We start from the raw sequence: 25,526 nt of genomic DNA, 5'->3' as shown, positions 1-25,526 counted from the left end.
TGCACTCTGTCAGCTTGCTGTCTGCCCATTGGGTGGTGATGTGGGTCCAGTGGGGGTTGAATAAGGAAGCTCGGACTGGTCAAGTGTGTTTGTATCATCTATGAGTTGGGGATTTGGGACAGACATCACTTGAGCATGTTGCTGTTCTGTAGGTTATCCTCTATTGTCTAGAATGACAACAATCAGTGATTTGATTGGATGTTGGATCACTTCTGGTGGGAACTAAATGTCTGATTATAAAATGGTGGAATCAGGGATTTCTTCCCTCTGTGTTATAGGAGCAAGACTGCTTTAAAGAAACGGAAGCTAACAAGGTAAAACTACTAGGAAAGGGCTGTGTGTCTGTTGCACTATGTGCTTGGGAGGAAACCATCTGTGTGTCTGCTGCACTATGTGCTTGGGAGGAAACCATCTGTGTGTCTGCTGCTTGGGAGGAAACCATCTGTGTGTCTGCTGCTTGGGAGGAAACCATCTGTGTGTCTGCTGCACTATGTGCTTGGGAGGAAACCATCTGTGTGTCTGCTGCACTATGTGCTTGGGAGGAAACCATCTGTGTGTCTGCTGCACTATGTGCTTGGGAGGAAACCATCTGTGTGTCTGCTGCACCATGTGCTTGGGAGGAAACCATCTGTGTGTCTGTTGCACTATGTGCTTGGGAGGAAACCATCTGTGTGTCTGCTGCACTATGTGCTTGGGAGGAAACCATCTGTGTGTCTGCTGCTTGGGAGGAAACCATCTGTGTGTCTGCTGCACTATGTGCTTGGGAGGAAACCATCTGTGTGTCTGCTGCACTATGTGCTTGGGAGGAAACCATCTGTGTGTCTGTTGCACTATGTGCTTGGGAGGAAACCATCTGTGTGTCTGCTGCACTATGTGCTTGGGAGGAAACCATCTGTGTGTCTGCTGCACTATGTGCTTGGGAGGAAACCATCTGTGTGTCTGCTGCTTGGGAGGAAACCATCTGTGTGTCTGCTGCACTATGTGCTTGGGAGGAAACCATCTGTGTGTCTGTTGCACTATGTGCTTGGGAGGAAACCATCTGTGTGTCTGCTGCACTATGTGCTTGGGAGGAAACCATCTGTGTGTCTGCTGCACTATGTGCTTGGGAGGAAACCATCTGTGTGTCTGTTGCACCATGTGCTTGGGAGGAAACCATCTGTGTGTCTGTTGCACTATGTGCTTGGGAGGAAACCATCTGTGTGTCTGCTGCACTATGTGCTTGGGAGGAAACCATCTGTGTGTCTGCTGCACTATGTGCTTGGGAGGAAACCATCTGTGTGTCTGTTGCACTATGTGCTTGGGAGGAAACCATCTGTGTGTCTGCTGCACTATGTGCTTGGGAGGAAACCATCTGTGTGTCTGTTGCACTATGTGCTTGGGAGGAAACCATCTGTGTGTCTGTTGCACTATGTGCTTGGGAGGAAACCATCTGTGTGTGAACTGTGTTAATCTGTGTGTGAGTGTGAACTGTGTTAATCTGTGTGTGAACTGTGTTAATCTGTGTGTGTGTGTGTGTGAACTGTGTTAATCTGTGTGTGAGTGTGTTAATCTGTGTGTGTGTGAACTGTGTTAATCCGTGTGTGTTAATCTGGGTGTGTGATGTGTGTTAATCTGTGTGTGTGTGAAATGTGTTAACATGTGTGTGTGTTAATCTGGGTGTGTGTGAAATGTGTTAATTATGTGTGTGTGTGTGTTAATGTGTGTTAATCTGTGTGTGAGGTGTTGTAACAATTCTCCTCCTCTTCTGAGGAGGAGTAGGAAATATCGGACCAATGCGCACTGTTCTGTGTGTTGTGTTTCAGCCCTGTCCAGATGGATGACTGTTGTGTTTCAGCCCTGTCCAGCTGGATGACTGTTGTGTTTCAGCCCTGTCCAGCTGGATGACTGTTCTGTGTGTTGTGTTTCAGCCCTGTCCAGCTGGATGACTGTTGTGTTTCAGCCCTGTCCAGATGGATGACTGTTGTGTTTCAGCCCTGTCCAGCTGGATGACTGTTGTGTTTCAGCCCTGTCCAGCTGGATGACTGTTCTGTGTGTTGTGTTTCAGCCCTGTCCAGCTGGATGACTGTTGTGTTTCAGCCCTGTCCCAGATGGATGACTGTTCTGTGTGTTGTGTTTCAGCCCTGTCCAGATGGATGACTGTTGTGTTTCAGCCCTGTCCAGATGGATGACTGTTGTGTTTCAGCCCTGTCCAGATGGATGACTGTTGTGTTTCAGCCCTGTCCAGCTGGATGACTGTTGTGTTTGTGTTTCAGCCCTGTCCAGCTGGATGACTGTTGTGTTTCAGCCCTGTCCAGATGGATGACTGTTCTGTGTGTTGTGTTTCGGCCCTGTCCAGCTGGATGACTGTTCCGTGTGTTGTGTTTCAGCCCTGTCCAGATGGATGACTGTTGTGTTTCAGCCCTGTCCAGATGGATGACTGTTGTGTTTCAGCCCTGTCCAGATGGATGGCTGTTGTGTTTCAGCCCTGTCCAGCTGGATGACTGTTGTGTTTGTGTTTCAGCCCTGTCCAGCTGGATGACTGTTGTGTTTCAGCCCTGTCCAGATGGATGACTGTTCTGTGTGTTGTGTTTCGGCCCTGTCCAGCTGGATGACTGTTCCGTGTGTTGTGTTTCAGCCCTGTCCAGATGGATGACTGTTGTGTTTCAGCCCTGTCCAGCTGGATGACTGTTCTGTGTGTTGTGTTTCAGCCCTGTCCAGATGGATGACTGTTCCATGTGTTGTGTTTCAGCCCTGTCCAGCTGGATGACTGTTCTGTGTGTTGTGTTTCAGCCCTGTCCAGACGGATGACTGTTGTGTTTCAGCCCTGTCCAGCTGGATGACTGTTGTGTTTCAGCCCTGTCCAGATGGATGACTGTTCTGTGTGTTGTGTTTCAGCCCTGTCCAGCTGGATGACTGTTCTGTGTGTTGTGTTTCAGCCCGGTCCAGATGGATGACTGTTGTGTTTCAGCCCTGTCCAGATGGATGACTGTTGTGTTTCAGCCCTGTCCAGATGGATGACTGTTCTGTGTGTTGTGTTTCAGCCCTGTCCAGATGGATGACTGTTTTGTGTGTTGTGTTTCGGCCCTGTCCAGCTGGATGACTGTTCCGTGTGTTGTGTTTCAGCCCTGTCCAGATGGATGACTGTTGTGTTTCTGCCCTGTCCAGCTGGATGACTGTTCTGTGTGTTGTGTTTCAGCCCTGTCCAGACGGATGACTGTTCTGTGTGTTGTGTTTCAGCCCTGTCCAGACGGATGACTGTTCTGTGTGTTGTGTTTCAGCCCTGTCCAGATGGATGACTTTGATGCGTACCTCAAAGACATGAGCAAAGACTCCGCCTACAAGTTCTCTCTGCAGTTTGAGGTAGTATTCTGATGACCTAATGATCATGTTAAAGCTGGATTAGATATTGTGTTTGAGTCGTCGCTCATGGCCTGTCATGTGTCTGTCATGTGTCTGTCATATGTCTGTCATGTTGTAGGAGCTGAAGAGCGTAGGTCTGGATCTTGCCCATGATGCAGCAGACCTGCCTATCAACAGACCCAAGAACCGCTACACCAACATCCTGCCGTGTGAGTGACCGACAGGAAACAGTAGCAGACACTAAGCCATATATAACAGTATGCTTTAACATGGTAGTTTATCTGTAGGAACAGACAGGAAACAGATCACTGATGAGTACTGAATAGAACCATGACTTTCCCCAGATGACTTCAGCAGAGTGAAGGTGATCTATTTACATAACGATGAGGGATCAGACTACATCAACGCCAACTACATACCAGTAAGTACCAGTACATACCAACTACATACCAGTTAGTACCAGTACATACCATCTACATACCAGTTAGTACCACTACACACCAGCTACATACCAGTTAGTACCAGTACATACCAACTACATACCACTACACACCATATACATACCAGTTTGTACCAGTACACACCAACTACATACCAGTTAGTACCAGTACATACCATCTACATACCAGTATATAATTACTACATACCAGTTAGTACCAGTACATATCATCTACATACCAGTACCTACCAACTACATACCAGTTAGTAGCAGTACATACCAACTACATACCAGTTAGTACCAGTACATACCAACTACATACCAGTTAGTACCAGTACATGCCATCTACATACCAGTTAGTACCAGTACATACCAACTACATACCAGTTAGTACCAGTACATATCATCTACATACCAGTACCTAACAACTACATACCAGTTAGTACCAGTACATACCATCTACATACCAGTATATACCAACTACATACCAGTTAGTACCAGTGCATACCAACTACATACCAGTAAGTTCCAGTACAGACCAACTACATACCAGTTATAAATCACCACCCAGGGCCCTCTGCCTGAGACCTGAACCTGAACAGTAACCATAACCCTGGTTTTCTCCCTCTATAGGGTTATAAATCACCACCCAGGGTCCTCTGCCTGAGACCTGAACCTCAACAGTAACCATAACCCTGGTTTTCTCTCTCTACAGGGTTATAAATCACCACCCAGGGCCCTCTGCCTGAGACCTGAACCTCAACAGTAACCATAACCCTGGTTTTCTCCCTCTATAGGGTTATACATCACCACCCAGGGCCCTCTGCCTGAGACCTGAACCTCAACAGTAACCATAACCCTGGTTTTCTCCCTCTATAGGGTTATAAATCATCACCCAGGGCCCTCTGCCTGAGACCTGAACCTCAACAGTAACCATAACCCTGGTTTTCTCCCTCTATAGGGTTATAAATCACCACCCAGGGCCCTCTGCCTGAGACCTGAACCTCAACAGTAACCATAGCCCTGGTTTTCTCCCTCTATAGGGTTATAAATCATCACCCAGGGCCCTCTGCCTGAGACCTGAACCTCAACAGTAACCATAACCCTGGTTTTCTCTCTCTACAGGGTTATAAATCACCACCCAGGGCCCTCTGCCTGAGACCTGAACCTGAACAGTAACCATAACCCTGGTTGTCTCCCCCTCCAGGGTTATAAATCACCCAGAGAGTACATCGCTACCCAGGGTCCCCTGCCTGAGACGAGGAACGACTTCTGGAACATGATCCTGCAGCAGAAGAGCCACATCATTGTGATGCTGACGCAGTGTAACGAGAGACGCAGGGTGAAGTGTGACCACTACTGGCCATTCACAGATGAGCCGGTGACCTACGGAGAGATCAGTGTTGAGATGCTGTCGGAGTCAGAATCACCAGAGTGGACCATAAGGAACTTCAGACTGGGATATGTGAGTGGATCTACAGCATCACATGACAAACAAACAACACTGATTTCAAAGTTTAACAAACCAAACAACTCCAGTTGCACGAGAACTACTTTAAACAATTTACACTGAACAGATATTATTTGGTATATATAAAGACCAGATTAAAACCAGAATAGTCTGATGGGTGACAATATTATGTTTTAATAAGGTTAGTATCACACCTCATGTAGCCCATAGTCCTATAAGGTTAGTATCACACCTCATGTAGCCCATAGTCCTATAAGGTTAGTATCACACCTCATGTAGTCTAACCCATAGTCCTATAAGGTTAGTACCACACCTCATGTAGTCTAGTCCATAGTCCTATAAGGTTAGTATCACACCTCATGTAGCCTAGCCCATAGTCCTATAAGGTTAGTACCACACCTCATGTAGTCTAGCCCATAGTCCTATAAGGTTAGTACCACACCTCATGTAGTCTAGCCCATAGGCCTATAAGGTTAGTATCACACCTCATGTAGCCCATAGTCCTATAAGGTTAGTATCACACCTCATGTAGTCTAGTCCATAGTCCTATAAGGTTAGTATCACACCTCATGTAGTCTAGTCCATAGTCCTATAAGGTTAGTATCACACCTCATGTAGTCTAGTCCATAGTCCTATAAGGTTAGTATCACACCTCATGTAGCCCATAGTCCTATAAGGTTAGTATCACACCTCATGTAGTCTAGCCCATAGTCCTATAAGGTTAGTATCACACCTCATGTAGCCTAGTCCATAGTCCTATAAGGTTAGTACCACACCTCATGTAGTCTAGTCCATAGTCCTATAAGGTTAGTATCACACCTCATGTAGTCTAGCCCATAGTCCTATAAGGTTAGTATCACACCTCATGTAGTCTAGCCCATAGTCCTATAAGGTTAGTATCACACCTCATGTAGCCTAGTCCATAGTCCTATAAGGTTAGTACCACACCTCATGTAGCCCATAGGCCTATAAGGTTAGTATCACACCTCATGTAGTCTAGTCCATAGTCCTATAAGGTTAGTATCACACCTCATGTAGTCTAGCCCATAGTCCTATAAGGTTAGTACCACACCTCATGTAGTCTAGCCCATAGTCCTATAAGGTTAGTATCACACCTCATGTAGTCTAGCCCATAGTCCTATAAGGTTAGTACCACACCTCATGTAGTCTAGCCCATAGTCCTATAAGGTTAGTACCACACCTCATGTAGCCCATAGTCCTATAAGGTTAGTACCACACCTCATGTAGCCTAGCCCATAGTCCTATAAGGTTAGTACCACACCTCATGTAGTCTAGCCCATAGTCCTATAAGGTTAGTACCACACCTCATGTAGCCCATAGTCCTATAAGGTTAGTACCACACCTCATGTAGCCTAGCCCATAGTCCTATAAGGTTAGTATCACACCTCATGTAGCCTAGTCCATAGTCCTATAAGGTTAGTACCACACCTCATGTAGTCTAGCCCATAGTCCTATAAGGTTAGTACCACACCTCATGTAGTCTAGCCCATAGTCCTATAAGGTTAGTACCACACCTCATGTAGCCCATGGTCCTATAAGGTTAGTACCACACCTCATGTAGCCTAGCCCATAGTCCTATAAGGTTAGTATCACACCTCATGTAGTCTAGCCCATAGTCCTATAAGGTTAGTACCACACCTCATGTAGTCTAGCCCATAGTCCTATAAGGTTAGTACCACACCTCATGTAGTCTAGTCCATAGTCCTATAAGGTTAGTACCACACCTCATGTAGTCTAGCCCATAGTCCTATAAGGTTAGTATCACACCTCATGTAGCCTAGCCCATAGTCCTATAAGGTTAGTATCACACCTCATGTAGCCCATAGTCCTATAAGGTTAGTATCACACCTCATGTAGCCTAGCCCATAGTCCTATAAGGTTAGTATCACACCTCATGTAGCCCATAGTCCTATAAGGTTAGTATCACACCTCATGTAGTCTAGCCCATAGTCCTATAAGGTTAGTATCACACCTCATGTAGCCTAGCCCATAGTCCTATAAGGTTAGTATCACACCTCATGTAGCCCATAGTCCTATAAGGTTAGTATCACACCTCATGTAGCCTAGCCCATAGTCCTATAAGGTTAGTATCACACCTCATGTAGCCCATAGTCCTATAAGGTTAGTATCACACCTCATGTAGCCTAGCCCATAGTCCTATAAGGTTAGTATCACACCTCATGTAGCCCATAGTCCTATAAGGTTAGTATCACACCTCATGTAGTCTAGCCCATAGTCCTATAAGGTTAGTACCACACCTCATGTAGTCTAGTCCATAGTCCTATAAGGTTAGTACCACACCTCATGTAGTCTAGCCCATAGTCCTATAAGGTTAGTATCACACCTCATGTAGCCTAGCCCATAGTCCTATAAGGTTAGTATCACACCTCATGTAGCCCATAGTCCTATAAGGTTAGTATCACACCTCATGTAGCCTAGCCCATAGTCCTATAAGGTTAGTATCACACCTCATGTAGCCCATAGTCCTATAAGGTTAGTATCACACCTCATGTAGTCTAGCCCATAGTCCTATAAGGTTAGTATCACACCTCATGTAGTCTAGCCCATAGTCCTATAAGGTTAGTATCACACCTCATGTAGCCTAGCCCATAGTCCTATAAGGTTAGTATCACACCTCATGTAGCCTAGCCCATAGTCCTATAAGGTTAGTATCACACCTCATGTAGCCTAGCCCATAGGCCTATAAGGTTAGTATCACACCTCATGTAGCCTAGTCCACAGTCCTATAAGGTTAGTATCACACCTCATGTAGCCTAGCCCATAGGCCTATAAGGTTAGTATCACACCTCATGTAGCCCATAGTCCTATAAGGTTAGTATCACACCTCATGTAGTCTAGCCCATAGTCCTATAAGGTTAGTATCACACCTCATGTAGTCTAGCCCATAGTCCTATAAGGTTAGTATCACACCTCATGTAGTCCATAGGCCTATAAGGTTAGTATCACACCTCATGTAGCCTAGCCCATAGTCCTATAGGTTAGTATCACACCTCATGTAGTCTAGCCCATAGTCCTATAGGTTAGTATCACACCTCATGTAGTCTAGTCCATAGTCCTATAAGGTTAGTATCACACCTCATGTAGCCTAGCCCATAGTCCTATAAGGTTAGTATCACACCTCATGTAGTCTAGTCCATAGTCCTATAAGGTTAGTATCACACCTCATGTAGCCTAGCCCATAGTCCTATAAGGATAGTATCACACCTCATGTAGTCTAGCCCATAGTCCTATAAGGTTAGTATCACACCTCATGTAGTCTAGTCCATAGTCCTATAAGGTTAGTATCACACCTCATGTAGCCTAGCCCATAGTCCTATAAGGTTAGTATCACACCTCATGTAGTCTAGCCCATAGTCCTATAAGGTTAGTATCACACCTCATGTAGCCTAGCCCATAGTCCTATAAGGTTAGTATCACACCTCATGTAGTCTAGTCCATAGTCCTATAAGGTTAGTACCACACCTCATGTAGCCTAGCCCATAGTCCTATAAGGTTAGTATCACACCTCATGTAGTCTAGCCCATAGTCCTATAAGGTTAGTATCACACCTCATGTAGTCTAGTCCATAGTCCTATAAGGTTAGTATCACACCTCATGTAGCCCATAGTCCTATAAGGTTAGTATCACACCTCATGTAGTCTAGTCCATAGTCCTATAAGGTTAGTATCACACCTCATGTAGCCTAGCCCATAGTCCTATAGGTTAGTATCACACCTCATGTAGTCTAGTCCATAGTCCTATAAGGTTAGTATCACACCTCATGTAGTCTAGCCCATAGACCTATAAGGTTAGTACCACACCTCATGTAGTCTAGCCCATAGTCCTATAAGGTTAGTATCACACCTCATGTAGCCTAGCCCATAGTCCTATAAGGTTAGTATCACACCTCATGTAGCCTAGTCCATAGTCCTATAGGTTAGTATCACACCTCATGTAGTCTAACCCATATACCTATAAGGTTAGTATCACACCTCATGTAGCCTAGTCCATAGTCCTATAGGTTAGTATCACACCTCATGTAGTCTAACCCATAGACCTATAAGGTTAGTATCACACCTCATGTAGCCTAGCCCATAGTCCTATAAGGTTAGTATCACACCTCATATAGCCTAGCCCATAGGCCTATAAGGTTAGTATCACACCTCATGTAGCCTAGCCCATAGTCCTATAAGGTTAGTATCACACCTCATGTAGCCTAGCCCATAGTCCTATAAGGTTAGTATCACACCTCATGTAGCCTAGCCCATAGTCCTATAAGGTTAGTACCACACCTCATGTAGCCTAGCCCATAGGCCTATAAGGTTAGTATCACACCTCATGTAGCCTAGCCCATAGTCCTATAAGGTTAGTACCACACCTCATGTAGTCTAGCCCATAGGCCTATAAGGTTAGTATCACACCTCATGTAGCCTAGCCATAGTCCTATAAGGTTAGTATCACACCTCATGTAGTCTAGTCCATAGTCCTATAGGTTAGTATCACACCTCATGTAGTCTAGCCCATAGTCCTATAAGGTTAGTACCACACCTCATGTAGTCTAGCCCATAGGCCTATAAGGTTAGTATCACACCTCATGTAGCCTAGCCCATAGTCCTATAAGGTTAGTATCACACCTCATGTAGTCTAGCCCATAGTCCTATAAGGTTAGTATCACACCTCATGTAGTCTAGCCCATAGTCCTATAAGGTTAGTATCACACCTCATGTAGTCTAGTCCATAGTCCTATAAGGTTAGTATCACACCTCATGTAGCCTAGCCCATAGGCCTATAAGGTTAGTATCACACCTCATGTAGCCTAGCCCATAGTCCTATAAGGTTAGTATCACACCTCATGTAGCCTAGCCCATAGTCCTATAAGGTTAGTATCACACCTCATGTAGCCCATAGTCCTATAAGGTTAGTATCACACCTCATGTAGTCTAGCCCATAGTCCTATAAGGTTAGTATCACACCTCATGTAGTCTAGCCCATAGTCCTATAAGGTTAGTATCACACCTCATGTAGCCTAGCCCATAGTCCTATAAGGTTAGTATCACACCTCATGTAGCCTAGCCCATAGTCCTATAAGGTTAGTATCACACCTCATGTAGCCTAGCCCATAGGCCTATAAGGTTAGTATCACACCTCATGTAGCCTAGTCCACAGTCCTATAAGGTTAGTATCACACCTCATGTAGCCTAGCCCATAGGCCTATAAGGTTAGTATCACACCTCATGTAGCCCATAGTCCTATAAGGTTAGTATCACACCTCATGTAGTCTAGCCCATAGTCCTATAAGGTTAGTATCACACCTCATGTAGTCCATAGTCCTATAAGGTTAGTATCACACCTCATGTAGTCTAGCCCATAGGCCTATAAGGTTAGTATCACACCTCATGTAGCCTAGCCCATAGTCCTATAGGTTAGTATCACACCTCATGTAGTCTAGCCCATAGTCCTATAGGTTAGTATCACACCTCATGTAGTCTAGTCCATAGTCCTATAAGGTTAGTATCACACCTCATGTAGCCTAGCCCATAGTCCTATAAGGTTAGTACCACACCTCATGTAGCCTAGCCCATAGTCCTATAAGGTTAGTATCACACCTCATGTAGCCTAGCCCATAGTCCTATAGGTTAGTATCACACCTCATGTAGCCTAGCCCATAGTCCTATAAGGTTAGTATCACACCTCATGTAGTCTAACCCATAGTCCTATAAGGTTAGTACCACACCTCATGTAGTCCATAGTCCTATAAGGTTAGTATCACACCTCATGTAGCCTAGCCCATAGTCCTATAAGGTTAGTATCACACCTCATGTAGCCTAGCCCATAGTCCTATAAGGTTAGTATCACACCTCATGTAGCCTAGCCCATAGTCCTATAAGGTTAGTATCACACCTCATGTAGCCTAGCCCATAGTCCTATAAGGTTAGTATCACACCTCATGTAGCCTAGCCCATAGTCCTATAAGGTTAGTATCACACCTCATGTAGCCTAGCCCATAGTCCTATAAGGTTAGTATCACACCTCATGTAGCCTAGCCCATAGGCCTATAAGGTTAGTATCACACCTCATGTAGCCTAGTCCACAGTCCTATAAGGTTAGTATCACACCTCATGTAGCCTAGCCCATAGGCCTATAAGGTTAGTATCACACCTCATGTAGCCCATAGTCCTATAAGGTTAGTATCACACCTCATGTAGTCTAGCCCATAGTCCTATAAGGTTAGTATCACACCTCATGTAGTCCATAGTCCTATAAGGTTAGTATCACACCTCATGTAGTCTAGCCCATAGGCCTATAAGGTTAGTATCACACCTCATGTAGCCTAGCCCATAGTCCTATAGGTTAGTATCACACCTCATGTAGTCTAGCCCATAGTCCTATAGGTTAGTATCACACCTCATGTAGTCTAGTCCATAGTCCTATAAGGTTAGTATCACACCTCATGTAGCCTAGCCCATAGTCCTATAAGGTTAGTACCACACCTCATGTAGTCTAGCCCATAGTCCTATAAGGTTAGTATCACACCTCATGTAGCCTAGCCCATAGTCCTATAGGTTAGTATCACACCTCATGTAGCCTAGCCCATAGTCCTATAAGGTTAGTATCACACCTCATGTAGTCTAACCCATAGTCCTATAAGGTTAGTACCACACCTCATGTAGTCCATAGTCCTATAAGGTTAGTATCACACCTCATGTAGCCTAGCCCATAGTCCTATAAGGTTAGTATCACACCTCATGTAGCCTAGCCCATAGTCCTATAAGGATAGTATCACACCTCATGTAGTCTAGCCCATAGTCCTATAAGGTTAGTATCACACCTCATGTAGTCTAGTCCATAGTCCTATAAGGTTAGTATCACACCTCATGTAGCCTAGCCCATAGTCCTATAAGGTTAGTATCACACCTCATGTAGCCCATAGTCCTATAAGGTTAGTATCACACCTCATGTAGTCTAGCCCATAGTCCTATAAGGTTAGTATCACACCTCATGTAGCCTAGCCCATAGTCCTATAAGGTTAGTATCACACCTCATGTAGTCTAGCCCATAGTCCTATAAGGTTAGTATCACACCTCATGTAGTCTAGTCCATAGTCCTATAAGGTTAGTACCACACCTCATGTAGCCTAGCCCATAGTCCTATAAGGTTAGTATCACACCTCATGTAGTCTAGTCCATAGTCCTATAAGGTTAGTATCACACCTCATGTAGCCTAGCCCATAGTCCTATAGGTTAGTATCACACCTCATGTAGTCTAGTCCATAGTCCTATAAGGTTAGTATCACACCTCATGTAGTCTAGCCCATAGACCTATAAGGTTAGTACCACACCTCATGTAGTCTAGCCCATAGTCCTATAAGGTTAGTATCACACCTCATGTAGCCTAGCCCATAGTCCTATAAGGTTAGTATCACACCTCATGTAGCCTAGCCCATAGGCCTATAAGGTTAGTATCACACCTCATGTAGCCTAGCCCATAGTCCTATAAGGTTAGTATCACACCTCATGTAGCCCATAGTCCTATAAGGTTAGTATCACACCTCATGTAGCCTAGCCCATAGTCCTATAAGGTTAGTATCACACCTCATGTAGTCTAGTCCATAGTCCTATAAGGTTAGTATCACACCTCATGTAGTCTAGTCCATAGTCCTATAAGGTTAGTATCACACCTCATGTAGTCTAGTCCATAGTCCTATAGGTTAGTATCACACCTCATGTAGTCTAGCCCATAGACCTATAAGGTTAGTATCACACCTCATGTAGCCCATAGGCCTATAAGGTTAGTATCACACCTCATGTAGCCTAGCCCATAGTCCTATAAGGTTAGTACCACACCTCATGTAGTCTAGCCCATAGGCCTATAAGGTTAGTATCACACCTCATGTAGCCTAGCCCATAGTCCTATAAGGTTAGTATCACACCTCATGTAGTCTAGTCCATAGTCCTATAGGTTAGTATCACACCTCATGTAGTCTAGCCCATAGTCCTATAAGGTTAGTACCACACCTCATGTAGTCTAGCCCATAGGCCTATAAGGTTAGTATCACACCTCATGTAGCCTAGCCCATAGTCCTATAAGGTTAGTATCACACCTCATGTAGCCTAGCCCATAGGCCTATAAGGTTAGTATCACACCTCATGTAGCCTAGCCCATAGTCCTATAAGGTTAGTATCACACCTCATGTAGTCTAGCCCATAGTCCTATAAGGTTAGTATCACACCTCATGTAGTCTAGCCCATAGTCCTATAAGGTTAGTATCACACCTCATGTAGTCTAGTCCATAGTCCTATAAGGTTAGTATCACACCTCATGTAGCCTAGCCCATAGGCCTATAAGGTTAGTATCACACCTCATGTAGCCTAGCCCATAGTCCTATAAGGTTAGTATCACACCTCATGTAGCCTAGCCCATAGTCCTATAAGGTTAGTATCACACCTCATGTAGCCCATAGTCCTATAAGGTTAGTATCACACCTCATGTAGTCTAGTCCATAGTCCTATAAGGTTAGTATCACACCTCATGTAGCCCATAGTCCTATAAGGTTAGTATCACACCTCATGTAGCCTAGCCCATAGTCCTATAAGGTTAGTATCACACCTCATGTAGCCCATAGTCCTATAAGGTTAGTATCACACCTCATGTAGCCTAGCCCATAGTCCTATAAGGTTAGTATCACACCTCATGTAGCCTAGCCCATAGGCCTATAAGGTTAGTATCACACCTCATGTAGTCTAGCCCATAGTCCTATAAGGTTAGTACCACACCTCATGTAGCCCATAGGCCTATAAGGTTAGTATCACACCTCATGTAGCCTAGCCCATAGTCCTATAAGGTTAGTATCACACCTCATGTAGCCTAGCCCATAGTCCTATAGGTTAGTATCACACCTCATGTAGTCTAACCCATAGTCCTATAAGGTTAGTACCACACCTCATGTAGTCTAGCCCATAGTCCTATAAGGTTAGTATCACACCTCATGTAGTCTAGTCCATAGTCCTATAAGGTTAGTATCACACCTCATGTAGTCTAGCCCATAGGCCTATAAGGTTAGTATCACACCTCATGTAGTCTAGTCCATAGTCCTATAAGGTTAGTATCACACCTCATGTAGCCTAGCCCATAGGCCTATAAGGTTAGTATCACACCTCATGTAGCCTAGCCCATAGTCCTATAAGGTTAGTACCACACCTCATGTAGCCTAGCCCATAGGCCTATAAGGTTAGTATCACACCTCATGTAGCCTAGCCCATAGACCTATAAGGTTAGTACCACACCTCATGTAGCCCATAGTCCTATAAGGTTAGTATCACACCTCATGTAGCCCATAGTCCTATAAGGTTAGTATCACACCTCATGTAGTCTAGCCCATAGACCTATAAGGTTAGTATCACACCTCATGTAGTCTAGCCCATAGACCTATAAGGTTAGTATCACACCTCATGTAGTCCTAGTCCCATAGTCCTATAAGGTTAGTATCACACCTCATGTAGTCCTAGCCCATAGACCTATAAGGTTAGTATCACACCTCATGTAGCCCATAGTCCTATAAGGTTAGTATCACACCTCATGTAGTCTAGCCATAGTACCTATAAGGTTAGTATCACACCTCATGTAGTCTAGTCCATAGTCCTATAAGGTTAGTATCACACCTCATGTAGCCTAGCCCATAGTCCTATAAGGTTAGTATCACACCTCATGTAGTCTAGCCCATAGGCCTATAAGGTTAGTATCACACCTCATGTAGTCTAGCCCATAGTCCTATAAGGTTAGTATCACACCTCATGTAGCAGCCATAGTCCTATAAGGTTAGTATCACACCTCATGTAGCCTAGCCCATAGTCCTATAAGGTTAGTATCACACCTCATGTAGCCTAGCCCATAGTCTATAAGGTTAGTATCACACCTCATGTAGCCTAGCCCATAGGCATATAAGGTTTAGTATCACACCTCATGTAGCCTAGCCCATAGTCCTATAAGGTAGTATCACACCTCATGTAGCCTAGCCCATAGGCCTATAAGGTTAGTATCACACCTCATGTAGTCTAGTCCATAGTCCTATAAGGTTAGTATCACACCTCATGTAGCCTAGCCCATAGGCCTATAAGGTTAGTATCACACCTCATGTAGCCTAGCCCATAGTCCTATAAGTTAGTATCACACCTCATGTAGCCTAGCCCATAGGCTTATAAGGTTAGGTTATCACACCCTCATGTAGCCTAGCCCATAGTCCTATAAGGTTAGTATCACACCTCATGTAGTCTAGTCCATAGTCCTATAAGGTTAGTATCACACCTCATGTAGTCTAGCCCATAGTCCTATAAGGTTAGTATCACACCTCATGTAGCCTAGCCCATAGTCCTATAAGGTTAGTATCACACCTCATGTAGTCTAGCCCATAGGCCTATAAGGTTAGTATCACACCTCATGTAGTCTAGCCCATAGTCCTATAAGGTTAGTATCACACCTCATGTAGCCCATAGTCCTATAAGGTTAGTATCACACCTCATGTAGCCTAGCCCATAGTCCTATAAGGTTAGTATCACACCTCATGTAGCCTAGCCCATAGTCCTATAAGGTTAGTATCACACCTCATGTAGCCTAGCCCATAGGCATATAAGGTTAGTATCACACCTCATGTAGCCTAGCCCATAGTCCTATAAGGTTAGTATCACACCTCATGTAGCCTAGCCCATAGGCCTATAAGGTTAGTATCACACCTCATGTAGTCTAGTCCATAGTCCTATAAGGTTAGTATCACACCTCATGTAGCCTAGCCCATAGGCCTATAAGGTTAGTATCACACCTCATGTAGCCCATAGTCCTATAAGGTTAGTATCACACCTCATGTAGCCTAGCCCATAGTCCTATAGGTTAGTATCACACCTCATGTAGTCTAACCCATAGTCCTATAAGGTTAGTACCACACCTCATGTAGTCTAGCCCATAGTCCTATAAGGTTAGTATCACACCTCATGTAGTCTAGTCCATAGTCCTATAAGGTTAGTATCACACCTCATGTAGTCTAGCCCATAGGCCTATAAGGTTAGTATCACACCTCATGTAGTCTAGTCCATAGTCCTATAAGGTTAGTATCACACCTCATGTAGCCTAGCCCATAGGCCTATAAGGTTAGTATCACACCTCATGTAGCCTAGCCCATAGTCCTATAAGGTTAGTATCACACCTCATGTAGTCTAGCCCATAGTCCTATAAGGTTAGTATCACACCTCATGTAGCCTAGCCCATAGTCCTATAAGGTTAGTACCACACCTCATGTAGTCTAGCCCATAGTCCTATAAGGTTAGTATCACACCTCATGTAGCCCATAGGCCTATAAGGTTAGTATCACACCTCATGTAGCCTAGCCCATAGTCCTATAAGGTTAGTACCACACCTCATGTAGTCTAGCCCATAGACCTATAAGGTTAGTATCACACCTCATGTAGTCTAGCCCATAGACCTATAAGGTTAGTATCACACCTCATGTAGTCTAGCCCATAGACCTATAAGGTTAGTACCACACCTCATGTAGCCCATAGTCCTATAAGGTTAGTATCACACCTCATGTAGTCTAACCCATAGTCCCATAAGGTTAGTATCACACCTCATGTAGTCTAGCCCATAGTCCTATAAGGTTAGTACCACACCTCATGTAGTCTAGCCCATAGTCCTATAAGGTTAGTACCACACCTCATGTAGCCTAGCCCATAGGCCTATAAGGTTAGTATCACACCTCATGTAGCCTAGCCCATAGACCTATAAGGTTAGTACCACACCTCATGTAGCCCATAGTCCTATAAGGTTAGTATCACACCTCATGTAGTCTAACCCATAGTCCTATAAGGTTAGTATCACACCTCATGTAGTCTAGCCCATAGTCCTATAAGGTTAGTATCACACCTCATGTAGTCTAGCCCATAGACCTATAAGGTTAGTATCACACCTCATGTAGCCTAGTCCATAGTCCTATAGGTTAGTATCACACCTCATGTAGTCTAACCCATAGACCTATAAGGTTAGTATCACACCTCATGTAGCCTAGCCCATAGTCCTATAAGGTTAGTATCACACCTCATATAGCCTAGCCCATAGGCCTATAAGGTTAGTATCACACCTCATGTAGCCTAGCCCATAGTCCTATAAGGTTAGTATCACACCTCATGTAGCCTAGCCCATAGTCCTATAAGGTTAGTATCACACCTCATGTAGCCTAGCCCATAGTCCTATAAGGTTAGTATCACACCTCATGTAGCCTAGTCCATAGTCCTATAAGGTTAGTATCACACCTCATGTAGCCTAGCCCATAGTCCTATAAGGTTAGTATCACACCTCATGTAGTCTAGCCCATAGTCCTATAAGGTTAGTATCACACCTCATGTAGCCCATAGTCCTATAAGGTTAGTATCACACCTCATGTAGTCTAGCCCATAGTCCTATAAGGTTAGTATCACACCTCATGTAGCCCATAGTCCTATAAGGTTAGTATCACACCTCATGTAGCCTAGCCCATAGTCCTATAAGGTTAGTATCACACCTCATGTAGCCTAGCCCATAGTCCTATAAGGTTAGTATCACACCTCATGTAGCCTAGCCCATAGTCCTATAAGGTTAGTATCACACCTCATGTAGTCTAGCCCATAGACCTATAAGGTTAGTATCACACCTCATGTAGCCCATAGTCCTATAAGGTTAGTATCACACCTCATGTAGTCTAGCCCATAGACCTATAAGGTTAGTATCACACCTCATGTAGTCTAGTCCATAGTCCTATAAGGTTAGTATCACACCTCATGTAGCCTAGCCCATAGTCCTATAAGGTTAGTATCACACCTCATGTAGTCTAGCCCATAGGCCTATAAGGTTAGTATCACACCTCATGTAGTCTAGTCCATAGTCCTATAAGGTTAGTATCACACCTCATGTAGCCTAGCCCATAGGCCTATAAGGTTAGTATCACACCTCATGTAGCCTAGCCCATAGTCCTATAAGGTTAGTACCACACCTCATGTAGCCTAGCCCATAGGCCTATAAGGTTAGTATCACACCTCATGTAGCCTAGCCCATAGTCCTATAAGGTTAGTACCACACCTCATGTAGTCTAGCCCATAGACCTATAAGGTTAGTATCACACCTCATGTAGTCTAGCCCATAGACCTATAAGGTTAGTATCACACCTCATGTAGTCTAGCCCATAGACCTATAAGGTTAGTACCACACCTCATGTAGCCCATAGTCCTATAAGGTTAGTATCACACCTCATGTAGTCTAACCCATAGTCCTATAAGGTTAGTATCACACCTCATGTAGTCTAGCCCATAGACCTATAAGGTTAGTATCACACCTCATGTAGTCTAGCCCATAGACCTATAAGGTTAGTATCACACCTCATGTAGTCTAGCCCATAGTCCTATAAGGTTAGTATCACACCTCATGTAGCCTAGTCCATAGTCCTATAGGTTAGTATCACACCTCATGTAGTCTAACCCATAGACCTATAAGGTTAGTATCACACCTCATGTAGCCTAGCCCATAGTCCTATAAGGTTAGTATCACACCTCATATAGCCCATAGTCCTATAAGGTTAGTATCACACCTCATGTAGCCTAGCCCATAGGCCTATAAGGTTAGTATCACACCTCATGTAGCCTAGCCCATAGTCCTATAAGGTTAGTATCACACCTCATGTAGTCTAGCCCATAGACCTATAAGGTTAGTATCACACCTCATGTAGCCCATAGTCCTATAAGGTTAGTATCACACCTCATGTAGTCTAGCCCATAGACCTATAAGGTTAGTATCACACCTCATGTAGTCTAGTCCATAGTCCTATAAGGTTAGTATCACACCTCATGTAGCCTAGCCCATAGTCCTATAAGGTTAGTATCACACCTCATGTAGCCTAGCCCATAGTCCTATAAGGTTAGTATCACACCTCATGTAGCCTAGCCCATAGTCCTATAAGGTTAGTACCACACCTCATGTAGCCTAGCCCATAGTCCTATAAGGTTAGTATCACACCTCATGTAGCCCATAGTCCTATAAGGTTAGTATCACACCTCATGTAGCCTAGCCCATAGTCCTATAAGGTTAGTATCACACCTCATGTAGTCTAGTCCATAGTCCTATAAGGTTAGTATCACACCTCATGTAGCCTAGCCCATAGTCCTATAAGGTTAGTATCACACCTCATGTAGTCTAGTCCATAGTCCTATAAGGTTAGTATCACACCTCATGTAGTCTAGCCCATAGTCCTATAAGGTTAGTATCACACCTCATGTAGTCTAGTCCATAGTCCTATAAGGTTAGTATCACACCTCATGTAGCCTAGCCCATAGTCCTATAAGGTTAGTACCACACCTCATGTAGCCCATAGGCCTATAAGGTTAGTACCACACCTCATGTAGCCTAGCCCATAGTCCTATAAGGTTAGTATCACACCTCATGTAGCCTAGCCCATAGTCCTATAAGGTTAGTATCACACCTCATGTAGCCCATAGGCCTATAATGTTAGTATCACACCTCATGTAGCCTAGCCCATAGTCCTATAAGGTTAGTATCACACCTCATGTAGCCTAGCCCATAGTCCTATAAGGTTAGTATCACACCTCATGTAGCCCATAGGCCTATAAGGTTAGTATCACACCTCATGTAGCCCATAGTCCTATAAGGTTAGTACCACACCTCATGTAGCCCATAGTCCTATAAGGTTAGTACCACACCTCATGTAGCCTAGCCCATAGTCCTATAAGGTTAGTATCACACCTCATGTAGCCTAGCCCATAGTCCTATAAGGTTAGTATCACACCTCATGTAGTCTAGTCCATAGTCCTATAAGGTTAGTATCACACCTCATGTAGTCTAGTCCATAGTCCTATAAGGTTAGTATCACACCTCATGTAGCCCATAGGCCTATAAGGTTAGTATCACACCTCATGTAGCCCATAGTCCTATAAGGTTAGTACCACACCTCATGTAGCCTAGCCCATAGTCCTATAAGGTTAGTATCACACCTCATGTAGCCCATAGTCCTATAAGGTTAGTACCACACCTCATGTAGCCCATAGGCCTATAAGGTTAGTACCACACCTCATGTAGCCCATAGGCCTATAAGGTTAGTACCACACCTCATGTAGCCTAGCCCATAGTCCTATAAGGTTAGTATCACACCTCATGTAGCCCATAGTCCTATAAGGTTAGTATCACACCTCATGTAGCCCATAGTCCTATAAGGTTAGTACCACACCTCATGTAGCCCATAGGCCTATAAGGTTAGTACCACACCTCATGTAGCCCATAGGCCTATAAGGTTAGTACCACACCTCATGTAGCCCATAGTCCTATAAGGTTAGTACCACACCTCATGTAGCCCATAGGCCTATAAGGTTAGTACCACACCTCATGTAGCCCATAGGCCTATAAGGTTAGTACCACACCTCATGTAGCCCATAGGCCTATACGGTTAGTACCACACCTCATGTAGCCCATAGGCCTATAAGGTTAGTACCACACCTCATGTAGTCTAGTCCATAGTCCTATAAGGTTAGTATCACACCTCATGTAGCCCATAGGCCTATAAGGTTAGTATCACACCTCATGTAGCCTAGCCCATAGTCCTATAAGGTTAGTATCACACCTCATGTAGCCTAGCCCATAGTCCTATAAGGTTAGTATCACACCTCATGTAGTCTAGTCCATAGTCCTATAAGGTTAGTATCACACCTCATGTAGTCTAGTCCATAGTCCTATAAGGTTAGTACCACACCTCATGTAGCCCATAGGCGGAATATCGGAAGTTTACATACACCTTAGCCAAAGACATTTAAACTCAGTTAATCACTATTCCTGACATTTAATCCTAGTTAAAATTCCCTGTTTTAGCTCAGTTAGGATCACCACTTTATTTTAAGAATGTGAAAAGTCAGAATAATAGTAGGGAGAATTATTTATTTCAGCTTTTATTTCTTTCATCAAATCAAATCAAATTTATTTATATAGCCCTTCGTACATCAGCTGATATCTCAAAGTGCTGTACAGAAACCCAGCCTAAAACCCCAAACAGCAAGCAATGCAGGTGTAGAAGCACGGTGGCTAGGAAAAACTCCTTAGAAAGGCCAAAACCTAGGAAGAAACCTAGAGAGGAACCAGGCTATGTGGGGTGGCCAGTCCTCTTCTGGCTGTGCCGGGTGGAGATTATAACAGAACATGGCCAAGATGTTCAAATGTTCATAAATGACCAGCATGGTCGAATAATAATAAGGCAGAACAGTTGAAACTGGAGCAGCAGCACAGTCAGGTGGAAGTTGAAACTGGAGCAGCAGCATGGCCAGGTGGACTGGGGACAGCAAGGAGTCATCATGTCAGGTAGTCCTTTCATCACATTCCCAGTGGGTCAGAAGTTTACATTCACTCAATTAGTATTTGGAAGCATTACCTTTAAATTGTTTAACTTGGGTCAAACGTGTCGGGTAGACTTCCACAAGCTTCCCACAATAAGTTGGGTGAATTATGGCCCATTCCTCCTGACAGAGCTGGTGTAACTGAGTCAGGTTTGTAGGCCTCCTTGCTCACACACGCTTTTTCAGTTCTGCCCACACCTTTTCTATAGGATTGAGGTGAGGGCTTTGTGATGGCCACTCCAATACCTTGCCTTTGTTGTCCTTAAGCCATTTTGCCACAACTTTGGAAGTATGCTTGGGGTCATTGTCCATTTGGAAGACCCATTTAAGACCAAGCTTTAACTTCCTGACTGATGTCTTGAGATGTTGCTTCAATATATCCACATAATTTTTTTTCTTCTGCACCAGTCCCTGCAGCAAAGCACACCCACAACATGATGCTGCCACCCCCGTACTTCACGGTTGGGGTGGTGTTCTTCGGCTTGCAAGTCTCCCCCTTTTTAGGAGGTGGAGGTGGAGGAGGTGCCCTGCTGCTAGCTAGACCCGGATGGAGAGATCTGATGTATGCTGATCCATCAGCCTTATCTAACTGTCTGTCTTTCCGTGGTGTCTCCCCCTGCAGGCTGACGAGTCTCAGGATGTCCTCCATCTCAACTACACGTCCTGGCCGGACCACGGTGTTCCCACGGTCAACGCCATCGATAGCATCCTGCAGTTCGTACACATCGTCCGCCAGCAGGCCAACCGCACCAAAGAACCCATTGTGGTTCACTGCAGGTACGTACAGGGTCTACCAGGCTCAACCACAGGGGCCATGCTGTCAGGGACATGTTACTCAGACAGAGTTGTCTGAGAGCTCCCAAATGGAAGCCAGTAGTCCTTAGAGAAACAACCTTCAGACCAAACTTCCAGTGTACATATGAAACCCAAATGGAAGCCAGTAGTCCTTAGAGAAACAACCTTCAGACCAAACTTCCAGTCCACATATGAAACCCAAATGGAAGCCAGTAGTCCTTAGAGAAAGAGCCTTCAGACCAAACCCAAATGGAAGCCAGTAGTCCTTAGAGAAACAACCTTCAGGCCAAACTTCCAGTCCACATATGAAACCCAGATGGAAGCCAGTCCTTAGAGAAACAACCTTCAGGCCAAACTTCCAGTCCACATATGAAACCCAGATGGAAGCCAGTAGTCCTTAGAGAAACAACCTTCAGGCCAAACTTCCAGTCCACATATGAAACCCAGATGGAAGCCAGTAGTCCTTAGAGAAACAACCTTCAGGCCAAACTTCCAGTCTACACAAGTAGGAATCCACAAGGTAACTAACAATTAACAAAACAACTCTGTTTACTTTGAGAAGATTGTCACTTGTAAAGAATTGAGAAAACCAGGCCTTTTAAACTATAAACAGTTTCCTAGTAACAAACGTTTCTCTACAGAACACTCTTTCACTGCACTGATGAGAGTCAACCATGTTGTCTTCAGCTGTCAAGTCCTTTCCAATCAGTGCAAAGGCAACTGAGCCACTCAAACCATAGTGAGATGTCAGACGGTTATCAGAGGTTATTAATGAGTTGACAGCTCTACAGTGCCGTGTCTCTCCACAGTGCTGGTGTCTCTCCACTAACAGGATGTTCTATTGTCTCCACAGTGCTGGTGTCTCACCACTAACAGGATGTTCTATTGTCTCCACAGTGCTGGTGTCTCACCACTAACAGGATGTTCTATTGTCTCCACAGTGCTGGTGTCTCTCCACTAACAGGATGTTCTATTGTCTCCACAGTGCTGGTGTCTCTCCACTAACAGGATGTTCTATTGTCTCCACAGTGCTGGTGTCTCTCCACTAACAGGATGTTCTATTGTCTCCACAGTGCTGGTGTCTCTCCACTAACAGGATGTTCTATTGTCTCCACAGTGCTGGTGTCTCTCCACTAACAGGATGTTCTATTGTCTCCACAGTGCTGGTGTCTCTCCACTAACAGGATGTTCTATTGTCTCCACAGTGCTGGTGTCTCTCCACTAACAGGATGTTCTATTGTCTCCACAGTGCTGGTGTCTCTCCACTAACAGGATGTTCTATTGTCTCCACAGTGCTGGTGTCTCTCCACTAACAGGATGTTCTATTGTCTCCACAGTGCTGGTGTCTCTCCACTAACAGGATGTTCTATTGTCTCCACAGTGCTGGTGTCTCTCCACTAACAGGATGTTCTATTGTCTCCACAGTGCTGGTGTCTCTCCACTAACAGGATGTTCTATTGTCTCCACAGTGCTGGTGTGGGCCGGACAGGGACCTTCATCGCTCTGGACCGACTGATGCAACACATCAGAGAACATGAGTATACTGACATCCTGGGTATGGTGTCTGAGATGAGGTCTCATCGACTCTCCATGGTCCAGACAGAGGTAAGAGACAGTCCCAGTGGGGTTTAGGGTATGGTGTCTGAGATGAGGTCTCATCGACTCTCCATGGTCCAGACAGAGGTAAGAGACAGTCCCAGTGGGGTATGGTGTCTGAGATGAGGTCTCATCGACTCTCCATGGTCCAGACAGAGGTAAGAGACAGTCCCAGTGGGGTTTAGGGTATGGTGTCTGAGATGAGGTCTCATCGACTCTCCATGGTCCAGACAGAGGTAAGAGACAGTCCCAGTGGGGTATGGTGTCTGAGATGAGGTCTCATCGACTCTCCATGGTCCAGACAGAGGTAAGAGACAGTCCCAGTGGGGTTTAGGGTATGGTGTCTGAGATGAGGTCTCATCGACTCTCCATGGTCCAGACAGAGGTAAGAGACAGTCCCAGTGGGGTATGGTGTCTGAGATGAGGTCTCATCGACTCTCCATGGTCCAGACAGAGGTAAGAGACAGTCCCAGTGGGGTATGGTGTCTGAGATGAGGTCTCATCGACTCTCCATGGTCCAGACAGAGGTAAGAGACAGTCCCAGTGGGGTATGGTGTCTGAGATGAGGTCTCATCGACTCTCCATGGTCCAGACAGAGGTAAGAGACAGTCCCAGTGGGGTATGGTGTCTGAGATGAGGTCTCATCGACTCTCCATGGTCCAGACAGAGGTAAGAGACAGTCCCAGTGGGGTATGGTGTCTGAGATGAGGTCTCATCGACTCTCCATGGTCCAGACAGAGGTAAGAGACAGTCCCAGTGGGGTATGGTGTCTGAGATGAGGTCTCATCGACTCTCCATGGTCCAGACAGAGGTAAGAGACAGTCCCAGTGGGGTATGGTGTCTGAGATGAGGTCTCATCGACTCTCCATGGTCCAGACAGAGGTAAGAGACAGTCCCAGTGGGGTATGGTGTCTGAGATGAGGTCTCATCGACTCTCCATGGTCCAGACAGAGGTAAGAGACAGTCCCAGTGGGGTTAGGATCTGAGATGAGGTCTCATCGACTCTCCATGGTCCAGACAGAGGTAAGAGACAGTCCCAGTGGGGTTAGGGTTAGGATCTGAGATGAGGTCTCATCGACTCTCCATGGTCCAGACAGAGGTAAGAGACAGTCCCAGTGGGGTTTAGGATCTGAGATGAGGTCTCATCGACTCTCCATGGTCCAGACAGAGGTAAGAGACTGTCCCAGTGGGGTTTAGGATCTGAGATGAGGTCTCATCGACTCTCCATGGTCCAGACAGAGGTAAGAGACAGTCCCAGTGGGGTTTAGGGTTAGGATCTGAGATGAGGTCTCATCGACTCTCCATGGTCCAGACAGAGGTAAGAGACAGTCCCAGTGGGGTTTAGGATCTGAGATGAGGTCTCATCGACTCTCCATGGTCCAGACAGAGGTAAGAGACAGTCCCAGTGGGGTTTAGGGTTAGGATCTGAGATGAGGTCTCATCGACTCTCCATGGTCCA

General features: G+C 45.0%; 1 protein-coding gene across 2 annotated transcripts in view; it reads left to right on the top strand.

Annotated features, from left to right (window-relative positions):
• Positions 1-25,526, top strand: part of LOC116364190 (receptor-type tyrosine-protein phosphatase O-like) — an 87,888-nt gene that overhangs the window by 55,405 nt on the left and 6,957 nt on the right. The window contains exons 13-19 of one of the 2 annotated variants that reach the window (XM_031817412.1): positions 279-314; positions 3,258-3,339; positions 3,458-3,548; positions 3,684-3,760; positions 4,986-5,243; positions 22,299-22,453; positions 23,941-24,076. In XM_031817412.1, the coding sequence (XP_031673272.1) occupies positions 279-314; positions 3,258-3,339; positions 3,458-3,548; positions 3,684-3,760; positions 4,986-5,243; positions 22,299-22,453; positions 23,941-24,076 (835 nt within the window). The remainder of the gene's footprint in view (positions 1-278; positions 315-3,257; positions 3,340-3,457; positions 3,549-3,683; positions 3,761-4,985; positions 5,244-22,298; positions 22,454-23,940; positions 24,077-25,526) is intronic. The other variant, XM_031817413.1, reaches the window with a different exon arrangement.

This window comes from Oncorhynchus kisutch, unplaced genomic scaffold, assembly GCF_002021735.2.
Source record: "Oncorhynchus kisutch isolate 150728-3 unplaced genomic scaffold, Okis_V2 scaffold1019, whole genome shotgun sequence".
Taxonomy (NCBI): Eukaryota; Metazoa; Chordata; class Actinopteri; order Salmoniformes; family Salmonidae; genus Oncorhynchus; species Oncorhynchus kisutch.
Note: the sequence above shows the minus strand (reverse complement) of the source record. Positions and strands in the feature narration are given on the sequence as shown.